The sequence below is a fragment of the Astatotilapia calliptera genome, chromosome 12 (genome assembly GCF_900246225.1).
Source record: "Astatotilapia calliptera chromosome 12, fAstCal1.2, whole genome shotgun sequence".
In the NCBI taxonomy this organism is placed as follows: Eukaryota; Metazoa; Chordata; class Actinopteri; order Cichliformes; family Cichlidae; genus Astatotilapia; species Astatotilapia calliptera.
Genome location: NC_039313.1, coordinates 27,208,638 through 27,221,929, shown reverse-complemented (window position 1 = coordinate 27,221,929; position 13,292 = coordinate 27,208,638). Strand labels below are relative to the sequence as shown.

The following is a 13,292-nucleotide window of genomic DNA, read 5'->3' as shown; positions in this document are numbered from 1 at the left end:
ATGGAATTGTGATTCTGTGTAAAGCACAGATGCTAGGGGACTGGGAAATGGCTGACACCACTTTTCCCAAGGGTGGGAAAAGATTACCTAAAGTGTGTCATTTTGCCATGCAGATTTGATGCACTGCAGAGAAGCTTTATGCGAGGGAGAGATGTAAACAGACGAGACTTTTGTCTACATTTGCATCATGTCAACTTCCCTAAGCTGTTTGAAGTTTTGAGCCATGGATGGACATGACTCAAAAAGGGGGGAGAAGATCATAAACAACTTGATCCAATTTCCTTTTAAAAATCTTTTTCTGCGGTGACAACAGGTCAGGATAAGAGTTGTAAATGCAGATAATTCACCAGTTGACTCTAACCCCCACAGGATGCCTACAGTGAGAAGATTTGGGGTGGTTGATAGGAGTCATAAAGAAGGGTTTTGACCAGGCTACAGCTTTGAAGTTAGCTGAAAGTCACATGGACAAACAATAAAATCAACTGATGTGTTTGAATGCCTATGTCTGTATACGTTTGGATTGTAGTGACATTTGATTTTTGAGAATGTTGATTCTTTTTGTTTGACTGTTGACACTCATTTGTTTACTTGCAGGATGTAGGTTACTGTGTATGAGATCAATTAGAAGCAGGTTAACTGCTTACATGAAATTAACTGTGAACTTTTGCTGCAATAGGAGGTGAATGAGACGTGAGGAGCTGTGTATGAATGAAATCTACACTGACACTGCCAAAAACAAGGGTGCATAAGTTGAAATTTAAGTATACAAGACAAAAAGGGGGGAATGTTAAGTCAAATTGTTGAATGTGTCATTGTGGTTCCTAAATTTGTAAAGTCTTAGTTCAAGCAGTAGGATCAAAGCCATTCCTTTGTCTCTGACCACCTCTCCAGCCACTCTGTGCTGGGTGAGGTTTTATTGCAGATACATCCTATCTGAAATATCTGATTCTTGTGTGGTGAGCTTCCTGCCCTTTTGTGGCTTCACTGTGTTCTTCATGGTGAACCAATACAGAAATGGAACCATATATTGGGTGTGGGGGAGATTACCATTTTATGACTAAGAATGTTGTTAGAAACAGTTGGAAGTGTCAGGTCAAGGAATGTTATTTTACTGCCACTGTGTTATTATTCACATGTACGGTCATTATTTCATCATTACTTCATCATTACTTCATTAGTCTGCATCACTTATCATCAGTTTATCATCAATATTATCATGTATCATTTATCATTTAGTAAATCTGCTAACGGTGTTTGCTGAGTGATCTTGTATTCCTTGTATTCCAGAGCACGCAGAATAAAACACATTCTAGATACAATACTCTATCATGCATAGCACCAGCATAGCTGCAGGTCCAGGCGGGGTAAGTCAGATAAGGACTCTCGAACTTTCGTTGGCCTGGACCTACAATCTCACAAAACTGCACACTCGTGTACACAATTGTTTATGCTGCCAAATACCGATGATTGGAAACATCTGGTTTCAAGCCTGGGAAAGTGTTGTTGTTCTGAGAAGAGGTCCAGGAATTGTCTTGACGTCATAATGGCTATAAAGCTTTCTGTAACGAGCAGAGAGGCGAAGACCGTAGTGCTTCCCACACTGTGTAAACTGTGTGTGTTTAATAAATCACTTTTTAGACACCTCCGAGGACTCTGTCTGCACTTGTTTTTCCTTCCAAATCAAAAGAACCTTACAGAGCCTATCTTCACAACATATATGTGTTTTAATAAAATAATTTGTGTTGACCCACTATGGACTTTCAGTCGTATGTCTCTTCCTCAAAATTCGAACCGCGACAGAAGTCACGCACACAGAGAGACACATTCTCACACATTCACTCAAACACACACACACACACACACTCTCACATGCATACACACACACACATACACACATTCTCACATACACATACACACATTCTTGCACATGCATATAGATGTTTACACATACACACACATAGTGCCTTGTCTTAGAACCATTGGGGGGGTTTACGGTGGGAGGTGCTTTTGCTGTGGTGTGTATTGTTTGAACTGTTTTCCCAATAAAAGGCAGCAAGCGGAGGCCGGATTTGGGGTCATTTTGTGGTAGGATACGAAGTGCGTTCCTGAGATACTGACGAGGCCTCCCTTGCAAGTAAATTGATTGTCTTGTGTTCTTCATGATGAATAAGTCTCTAAACTAGCGGGGCTTGTGGAAACACAGACCCAACAATAACAAAGAGAGGGAAGGTAGTCAGAAGTAAGGGGGATCGAACTAGGCAACAATGCAGACATAAAGGACCACTACAAATACCTGGGGATCCCACAGGAAAATGGAAACCATGACGAGGCTGCTGGCAAAGCTGCAACCATCAAGTACTTGCAGAGGGTCAGGCAAGTCCTGATGAGTCAGCTGAACGGTAAGAACAAGATCTGGGGTATCAACACTTACGCCCTGCCCATGATTAACCCTGCTGGGACAATAAGCTGGGGAAAGGAGGACATAGAAGGCCACTGACATCAAGACAAGGAAGCTCCTGATCATTCATGGAGGGTTTCAGTCCAAGTCCAGCACCCTGAAGCTGTATGCTAAATGGAAGGAAGGAGGCCGGGAACTGGTGAGTGTTAGCACCACGGTCCAGGATGAGACAACAAATATCAGGAAGATGGCCCCAACAAACCACGTGCTCACGTCTACCATACCAGGCAAGACCCCAGGTGAAGGCTGTGTAAAGATGCCCCTGAGACAATCCTGCACATAACAGCAGGATGCAAGATGGAACGCCATAACCAAGTGCCCGGATGGTTGGACTTTAACAAGGTTCCAAGTAGAGCTTCAACATGCATAAGAAGAAATAGGAGTGAGACAAAACTTTTTTGTGAGCTTGCAATTTATTATGTGCAGTGCAGCGAGGAGCGCTTGGACCTCTACGTTGGAGCAACCAAATAGCCACTCCATAAATGGATGGCGTCAACATATAAGAGCCCCCTCGACACAACAAGACTCAGCTGTACATCTGGAGCTAAAGGATAAAGGACACTACCAATGTTCATACTTTGGACCCAGAGGACAGATGGTTTGAAAACAAGTAAAATAGGCCATCTATGTCCACTGTGAATGACAATCATTGAACAGCCATCTTCAGGCACTATCACATTGACAAACTGCCTGGTGAGATGACAGCAAACCCGATCAGCATTTACAACTGAGTGATAAAACTCTTTGCTTAATGTGCTCATGGACCAATGTATATATTTAAGTTATGTATACCTGAACAGTAGCATGAGAGCCTGAAGGAATGTGCGGAAGTTGTTGTGGTGATTTATAGCTGTATCCTCATTCAGCTCAATGTTGCCAAACACCTAGAGCAGAAACATGGATTCAGGCCACAATATTGTAATGGTAAATTACTGCATGAATATCACATTCTCTGACCGAGTAGCATCACACACCTGCATTCCAATGATGGCGTAGATAAAGAACAGCATGGCAATCAGTAGACAAACATAAGGCAGGGCCTAAAGGCAACAACAGGAAACAAAACGTATTTCATTTTAAATACCCACTCTGAGTTCTTCTAGGCAGTGTAGAAGTGTGTGCAGGAAATTGCTGTATGTGGCTTTGGAAGTGTACAGAAAATGTGAATATCAGGGCTAGTCAAGAATGTGTAAGCATTGTACTGTTTATGAGCACCTTAAAAGACTGAACAAAGGTCCACAGCAAAATGCGGATGGTGTATCCCTGCCTCAGCAGCTTTATGAGTCGAGCAGCTCTAAAGAGCCTCAGAAAGCTCAGGTTGAGCAGCCTGTCCTGTTAGACACAGATAAGATAGGGAGCACTTACCCACCAAATATCATTGCTCAATGTTAAACACACTTATGGAAGTCAGCTGGTTACAAACAATCACATGTGGCAAAAGCATACAAGGTCAATACATTCAATTTCGCTAAATGCTGTTCATCACAGTGCTTTAAGAATTATCACTAAAAGGGGGCACAAAGGTTTTCCAGATGGCTCCATTTACTCATAACCTTAGACAACAGTGCACAGACTGGTTGACAAAGGAGCAAAGGAAGCCTCCTAGTAAACACACCTATGGTACCAATTTTGAAATCTTATGTGACCTTGTTCTCAAGTTATTACATTCACAAGATTTTCAGAAAACTTTCTCTGATCTTGAGGTTAAGGTCACCGGGAGTGAATGGTAAATTGACTGGTTCTTATTTAGCGCTTTTCTACTCTGAGCACTCAAAGTACTTTATACAACTTGTACATTCACCCAAGCACTTTTTTCTAAGCTGGTTCTTATTGCTTACTATCTAACATTCACAGGCATTCATACTCCAATGGATGCATTGGAGAGCAACATGGGGTTAGTATCTTGACCAACGACATTTGGCATGCAGACTGGGATTGAACCGCAAATTTTCCAGTTTGTAGGTGACCTCCTCTACCACCGGAGCTACAGCCACCCAGAGTCAAACTTGTCCAAGGTATTTAGTAGATCCACCGATGTTATCAATTCAAAAATCCGAGGTAACGTCCTTTTTATTTATCACATTCACGACATTTTCACTGAGATTCAAACCTGTCTAAGATTTTTAGATACCTAAATGACATCAATTTGAAGCAGAAAATATTTTTTCTCATGGGATCAGTTTCTTGATCATTAATACGCAATTATCATGACCATCAACGACTAGGGATGGACCGATCCGATATTACGTATCGGTCCGATACTGACCTAAATTCCTGAATTGGATATCGAAGAGAAATAAAAAAATGTAATCACATCCATTAAATATCACAAAAGCACCTCACAAAATGAGAGACATGGCATAACTCAGCTCATAACCTTAGGGAGCAGTATGCGCCTCTTCTCTCTCCCTCCCTCTCCTGTTGCTACTTCAATCATGAAACTGATCAATGATCAGCTGATCAGTTTTTCTTTCGCGACTCCCGTCTCTCTTGTTTGTTTTTGGCCCACTTTGCACCAGAAAGAGGAAACCAGGGGCTGAACAACAGCAGCACGTTTAAGCTTGATAAGCTGTTGTTAGAATTGTTAGAATTTATTTAATATTACTTTCTACAACAGGATCCTTTTCTATGTAGCTAATGTAAGTCTAATATATACCCTAGTAAGCTATAGTACTTTTTCCTTTGGTAGGGTACCATCTGTGCAGTCTGCAATTCTGTTGAAGAAAGATGTTGAATCTATTAAATTATTGTATAAAAATAATTGATTTCTGTGTTTTTTGGTTTTGTTTTTGTTTTTTTTACATGTGCATTAAAGTTAATTTAATTGCGCCAATTAAGCAAGTATGGGGTGATTCCCCATACTTGCCAACCTTGAGAACTCAGAATTAGGGAGACATTCAATGGATGTGTGTGTGTGTGTGGATATATATACACATATTGCAAAAACTTGAATTTTACAGTGTTTATTTATTTAAAACTATTTATTTAAAGTATGTTACATGTTCTTAGCCTGGATACCTTGGCTATCAAGTACTGATGTCCCCTAATATGTTTTTGTGAAGTCTAAAGACAATCCAAAAAATATTGTGGGTAAAATAAAGTTTACTGACTTAAGATGCAGTTTAAATCTTGCTAGAAGTTCATTAGACTGCTAGCAAGATGTAAACTGCAGGTTTATAGGGTTTCTTTTCCCTACATCACCAGCATGAAAATGTTTTTATCATAGGACAGTTTTATTTACAGAAACCCACTCACCGTAGTCTAGTGATGTTTTTGGACCATGGCATGCCAAACCATTGACGACAATCAACAACAAATGTGTAGAATGACAGAAAGAGTTGGGAAAGAGAGGCAAGAGAACACAAACAGTCATATTGTACAGCATAAACTGATAACAATCAGCAAATAATCGTATGCAGATACATATACACACATGTGTACAGAGATATACTTATAGTATAGTATAATAAAGATATACTTATAGTAGACTGAAAAGTCTGGAATAAATAAAGAAACTACCCACAAAATATGCAAAAACACTGTAAAATATAACTCAGCCAAATATCACACATTGAAGGTTACTCTCTAATGTGGATTCAGAAAAACACCTGTCCTGTAATTATTGCATCGTATCAAAACATTACTACCTCAAATCCTTTCCTTTTCCCCAGCTATATAGCCTCTGTCACGACTCTGCCATGTGACTGACCACTGGCTAGTTAGCTTGCTTGCTAAGCCCCAGTTAATTTTCTAAACTGCAGTGTTTTTATGTATCCCATGAAATATTTAAGTGAGAGTGAGGTGGGTGGGAAAAAGTGCTCTTACATTGATTTCCGTCACCAGGATGTCAGTAATGCTTCCCAACACTGTCACAAAGTCAAACACGTTCCAAGCATCCTTTAGGTAGTTCTGAAGAAAAAAAGCAAAAAAACAAAAAATAAAATCAGGAGCTGTGCTTTACCTTTAAGAGTATTTAGAGTTGCTTTATAATGACTACCCACCAATGGCCCAAAAGCAATGATCTTGAGAATACATTCCAGAGAGAAGAGAGTGGTGAACACTATGTTGAGGTTCTTTAGCATTACTTCATAGAACTCTGGAGCTCCATAGAACTACAAGAGAAGGGCAAATGAGACGTTAAGGCACATTTTAAGGTGACGAATAACGATTAGCTTAGTGTGTCAGGCTAATGCATTCCTTCTATGTCCATTATATGGAGACTATACCCCATAGTGCTTAAAATATGAAAATCTTGATACAGATGGAAGGAAAGTGGACAATACATGTAGAAAGGCTAATTTATAACATATCCTGTTCTCAAAAACTGACATAACTATAACTCTGGACTCAAGAAATACGTGCTTAAAGGTTTTAAAACATGTGACATCACCGGGTTGGTTAGTTGCTAGTAATAGACTGACACTGTTTGTGTTAGCTAACTACTAACAAAAACAATAACTCAGGGTAAATAAAGGACACTAAAACTAAAAATCAGTTTAAGTGGATCACTTTTGTGCTGCCCTTTGCTGCAACCATGAATTTTAAGTTAAAACTAAGGATACACTATTCACTTTTCTCTGACTGTTAAGCATTCAGTGGCTCTCTGTTGTCTGGCTAGTTGCAGTGAAACAGAAATTCCGCCTACCACACATATTAACCAATTTTTCCTGCAGATATGCTGATGTATTTCCTGATTTTGCTTCAGTAAAAAAAAAACACAGTTATGTTTGTGATGTGATGTGAATGTATTAATCACTAGTGTAAACTGTTTGGATCTGCTTGGGAAAAGAAAGATTGTTTTATTCCATAAAATACCACTTATCGCATCACCTGATTGTGCTGCTTTGAACACCCTGCTAGATGAGGAAAATAAGAGTTTTTGACTCTAGCTTGTTGGCCCGGTAAACCACCTGTCACCTGAATCAAACGGGCTGTCTTCCACATTGTCCTTATTCAAAACGTTTTTTACAAACCTGAACCTTAAGGCTAACAGGTGGATTTTCCCATGTCAGTGTAGCTAGTCAGACAATGAAGAACTGGGTCTGATGCTAGTTAGCTAACAGAAACTAATTCAGTTAGCTAACTGATTCTACTAATCGCATCTTGGCGAAATCACGTTCTGTACAAGATGCCACTAAATTAAACATGTTCTAAAAACTTTGCGCACATATTTCTTAAAACATCTACAAAAACAGTGCTACATCTATGTTAGTTTTTAAGAGCAGGTCTCAATTAGAAAAAATTTGAAATTCACACGTAGAAATGAAAGATTCAAGGTGGGGGTAGGGTTTCATCAGGGATTACCTCCGGGCCCCTTTGTGTTTGACTATTATGGGACTATTATCCCTCCAAAACCCCATCCCCTTGGGACTGTGGCTACGTCCACAGTCGCAAGGAACAAGAAACACAGGAACAAGGAACACAGTCCCACAGGAAAACCACCGAGTTTTTTAAATGGACTAACAATGAGGAGGAGTTGTTGCTGCGAGTAACACAAAAGTACAAAGTTGCAAAAGCGAGTGAGAATTAAAGAATTTTAAGAAAAGCTAACTGGAGCATGTACAGACTGATATCAATCTTTAATAGGGCTGTCAAAATTGAGAGCAAACAAAACAACTGCTGTATAATGCCCTCCGCTTTCTCTGTTTAATTGGACACATGACTGCATCATATGACCGACATGCGTCATCGTTTTATAAAGTCTGCGTCCACACTGCGACACGAAAGCAACGTTTTCAAATGTATGCATTTTATAGAGCACTTTCCATGAGTGAAAACGTTGTCTCAGTGTGGACGGGAGGCCAAAACGGAGAGAAAACTATGCGTTTTCAAACAAAAACGCATTAGTGTGGAAGTAGCCTGTGTCACCTCCCAGACCACCAAAACAAAGCACAAATTAGCAAAAAAAGTTTTAAACAAAAATTAAAAGACAGAATAGAATGTACAACTGCAGCAAAGAGTAAAACACTAGATTGTTAAACATTCTCTTCTGTACAGAAACAGTACTGTACAGTCCAGAAAAAGCATTAGTCAAGGTTACAATCTTCTTATGGCCTCAGACAGTGGACAGTGGTCTGTGTTATTTAACAGTCCTATTTTTTGTAAATGGAGAGTCATCTTCACACACTAAGGTTAATTATGGTGTTCAACAGGGTTCAGTGCTAGGATCAGTTCTTTTTACCTTAAGCTGGGCATACACTGTGCGATTTTTTCAATCGCGTTATTCAGCTCCTGCTCAAACTGGGTCTCACACTATACGGCCCGCGTGCTCACACTTGCGTGTGTCTAACACGAAAGTTATAACACAAAATCTGTCTCTCGCTCTCCCTTTCACTCACACATAGACACATCCACCACCACCATCAATGTTGCTAAATTGCTAATGAAAACTAGAAAATCCATTTTCTGAAGAAACTGCAGTGTGATTGCTGATAGCTGAATGTTTTGAGCTGAAATGAAATAAATGCTGAATTTAAGTAAAAAAATGTTTAATGAGATGAAAAATACAGAATTATTCACCTGAAAACAAAAGTGCAAAACTGCTAAAGGCTGATGTTAACACAGAAGAAGTTTGAAAGCAGTTTTGAGTCACAAAGCATCTGAATGAATATTAAAAGTTCATATTCTTTTAATCACCAAATCACTGAAATGTGGGAGAACTCACTACAGAAAGATCAATGCTGTAAGTTTTAATGATCCAGTCAGAAAGGATGATTCTTAAAGTCATCAACTGACTCCAAATGCCCAGGTTTGAACCCCCTATCTGCTAAAAACAAATCCACCAATCAAACAGAAGCCTGAATTTCATGGGCCAATCAGAATGCTTGATCCAGTTGTCCAGGACTAACTACTGATATACAACTACTCTGTGGCAAAACCCTGTCAAATCTGCCTCGGTGCACCTGTTGAACAATTGCTTCTAAATCCAAGACCCTAACTCCCATCAAAATCATTTTCAAAAGGTGAATATCCCGAGGACCTGTTCTACACAACTAATAGTTATGTCTATAACTTCTGTTCCCTGAAGGAGAGGAACAAGGTACAACACATAAGTATGGGATATCACGCCCTTGCGTGTCCTGGCTGAAGAAATCTTTATTCACACCTTTAAGGCAGATGACGCGCACGGCCCCACCTGCACATATAGCCGCTGTCATCACAGTCATCCCTCAGTTCAATAGCCGCTCTTCACTGAGCCAAACTGCTCAGTGGGGCCACCTTGTGTTGTACCTCGTTCCTCTCCTTCAGGGAACAGAAATTATAGACATAACTATTCGTCCCTTTCAGTCGATTCACTCGGTACAACACATAAGTATGGGACATATATACACGCCCCACAGAGCAGCCACCGAACCGGAATCAGACCAAGACATCCTTAGTGAGCGGTAGACCCAGCAGAAAGAACAGTATGAGCCACCGAAGGGGCTGTAACGTCCAACCGATAAAACCGCACAAAAGTGTGCGGTGATGCCCAACTAGCTGCCGCACAAATATCAGCTACAGGCACCTCTTTAAAAAGAGCCCATGAGGTTGTCATCCAGAAGTGGAATGAGCTCTCACCCCCTGGGGCAAAGCAAGACCTCTGGTGCCATATGCCAGTGAGATAGCTTCTATAATCCAGTGGGACAGCCTCTGTTTAGACAGACCTCTACCTCTATTTGGATTAGCGAAGCAGACAAACAGCTGGCCACATAAACGCACATTCTGAGTGCGCTCAATGTAGGTGCGTAGCACACGCACTGGACAAAGAGAATACATCCTCTTCTGCTTCTCAGATGCAAAAGGAGGGGAGCAAAAGCTCAGCAACTCAAACTAAGAGCTATAAGATGCAGGCATGATCTTGGGAAAATAGGTAGCATTTGAACGCAATACGACCTTGTGGCCATCAGGAGAGAACTGTGTGCAGGAGGGATGCACAGACAGCGCATGAAGGTCACCCACTCGCCTTGCCGAAGCCAAAGCGAGAAGTAATGCAGTCTTATATGAAAGAAATTTAATATCCACAGACTCAATGGGTTCAAACAAAGGGCCTCCAGCACCAAAGATAAGTCCCAAGCAGGGACAGAGGGGCTTGAGCACCCGCCCCTTTCCTGATGGGTGCCCAAAGTGCCCTTTTGTTGAGGCAACTTTTTAAAAAAATATATATATATATTTTTTTTTATGTGTGTGTGCGTGCGTGCGGAGTCCTGTCTGTGCCCCTCAACAATAATATTTAACTATTAATCACAGTTTTGCTAAATAAAAGGATCTGGCTTGCATCAGTCACATGATCACATTTAACCAATGATCGCCCTTGACGGCAGAACGCGCTGGTTACGAGCCGGGAACGAGCTCACAAAGAGCACGTGCATTTTTAGCGGTCCGGAGCTGTAGGAGAAACACAAGTTAACTCAGAGACACAGACTGATGCGACAAAACCAGTAAGTAGGTGTACAGCGTAAACTGTAGTGTATAGCACCCAGGAGTATTAGCTTATTACGTACACGTTGGTAAGCTGTCTTGTGGCAACTGACGAACTGAAACAAACGAGCATGCTGTGTGTGCAACAGCGCGACAAACATTACCTGTCCTTTTATTAACTGCACAAGTAGTGCTGGTCATAGCTGCTGGCTAACTGGGTAAGGCTGTCATGGGTCTGTAGCTCTGTCCACCGTTTTAGGGAACATATTTAGTTTTAAAGTATTTAGAAACATATTTAGTTTTAAAGTAATTTTCCGGGCTTTTCCTGCCATTCTGGAGGGATTATATTTCACTAAAAAACGATCTAATATGCATGTCCACATAATAATTATTATAATTATAATATATTAAAAAACACAAGCTGTATTTTAAAGAACATACATTAAGAAGCAGATTATATTAGATTTCTATTTTAAATAAGACAAAATTTGGAATTTACAGCAGTAAAATTATTGTATCTCTACAGTTTAAAAATGTAATAAGCTTTCTCCCTGCACAGAGTGGATAGTGAAACAAATGGAATCATCATAAATAGATTATTTCATATTTATTACTTCCCCCTCCTCATTGCTTTATTATTTTAGCTCTAGTAATAAATAATAATGTAAGGATTCTGGATCAGCACCATGATGCCCATAGTATATACAGTATTCTGAAGAAGGTCTAAAATGTCACTGTGTGTGCGTGCATGTGTGTGTTTCATTTAGATGGATTTTTAAAAAAAATATTACTCATGATATAACATTGTCCAGACATGCCTGGTAAGGACATGAGGAGGAAACAGCAGGAGCTGTGTGAGGCTACTAAAGGCAGTGCTATAACATTTTTCTGTCATAATTATATTATAGATTAAGTGCAAGAGTTGTTAGGTGTGGATAATTAGATTATAGTTTATTGCAATAGCAAGTTGTGCCTTGTTCTCACATAGCAAGTGGAGAGTGATATATGAAATGATGGAAGGAAGAAGAGAAGCAAAGAGTGATTCACAGGCAGAGCCTAAATTATTTCTCACAGTTTTTTGTCGCCTTATGGTTCCAAGCGCTGTCACCAATCTTTGCATTTTGTTATTATCTCATGACACTTGTTTAATCAGCTACCATCTCTCCTATGGACTTTTTAATGTCTACAGTGTCAGATCAACACAGCCCTGCCCTTCCCATATTAGATTCTTGATGAATGTGTGTTGTTGTTATTCAGCCTGGTTTAATGTGCCCCTTTTTAACTTTGAGCACCCGCCCCTTTAAACCTCTCTGCACGGCCCTGGCCTGGTTGCTATAGTGACTGAATGGTTTTTCTAAATTGAAGTAGTAGGAGTACAAAAAACGTACAGAAGATGGAATAGTAATAGTAAAGATTTGAATAACAATACACTAAATATTGATGAGGCAGCTGTGATTGAGCAGCAATGTCCATCCAACTATTTTCACAGTTGTTGTGGTCGTGATAATTTTGTAAGGCCACATCGAAAAGGCTCAGATGATGAGAAAGTTCTACAAGTTGTGCTTTCATCGCTTGTGTCCAGATTACACACTGCACTGCAGTGCTGCTCTGTCTTTTCACTTTCATTTCTGTGTTTGCATGTGCACAGTGTGGGAGGCTGTGGTGACACCCTCACGACGGCCGACAGGATTTCGAACAGGTTTGATTTTCTTGCGACCAAACAATTGATGATCGGGAGCTGGTTGTGAGGTGTTAATAGTTTCTCGTTACTAGAGCTGGGCGATATAAGATTTTTTCATATCACGATATGTTTTTTTCATTTCAGGCGATAACGATATCTATCACGATATAAGCCAAATAACTATATTTGTAAGATTTAAATGTGCCGTTGCTCACAAGTAAAATGTGAAATAATCAGTAGCTTGTTTTTATTTAAATATTTATTTCCCATAATAAGTTCAACAGGGTAGATGTACTTAAGGAACATGAGACTTTTTCAGATAAATAAAGGCAAATAATGCAAACTACACAAAAGGCAGCCGCTAAAGCGTTTAAGTTTCAAAATAGAACAAACGAAACAGACTACTAAATTGTCAATTCCACTTAGAAATAAAATATTAATTCTAAAAATAAATCTTAGTTTGTTTTACAGAAGAACAGACAAAACTGACTAACTTTTGTCAATATCAAATAAACTGAGAACTAAAAGGAAATTCTCAATCTCTCCTTGTTGTATAGCTTAGCTTTTCAAACAGTTTTAACAGTTACTTTAGTCTGACAATAGCCGAATGACGAATTAGCGCTTCCAGTCAGAGACTGAGGCTACGTCCACACGTACACGGGTATTTTTGAAAACGGAGATTTTCCGTTTTTCGTTTTAAAAAATAATCCCGTCCACACATAAAGGCAGAAATGAAGGAAAACGCTGCTATGA

At 39.8% G+C, this 13,292-nt stretch overlaps 1 protein-coding gene across 16 annotated transcripts in view; it reads right to left on the bottom strand.

Annotated features, from left to right (window-relative positions):
* LOC113033089 (voltage-dependent N-type calcium channel subunit alpha-1B-like) overlaps positions 1–13,292 on the bottom strand; it is a 321,621-nt gene that overhangs the window by 86,174 nt on the left and 222,155 nt on the right. For all 16 annotated transcript variants that reach the window (XM_026186433.1, XM_026186426.1, XM_026186427.1 and 13 more), the window contains 6 exons: positions 6,460–6,570; positions 6,284–6,367; positions 5,714–5,719; positions 3,674–3,790; positions 3,433–3,498; positions 3,251–3,342 (listed from right to left, as the gene is read on the bottom strand). In XM_026186433.1, the coding sequence (XP_026042218.1) occupies positions 3,251–3,342; positions 3,433–3,498; positions 3,674–3,790; positions 5,714–5,719; positions 6,284–6,367; positions 6,460–6,570 (476 nt within the window). The remainder of the gene's footprint in view (positions 1–3,250; positions 3,343–3,432; positions 3,499–3,673; positions 3,791–5,713; positions 5,720–6,283; positions 6,368–6,459; positions 6,571–13,292) is intronic.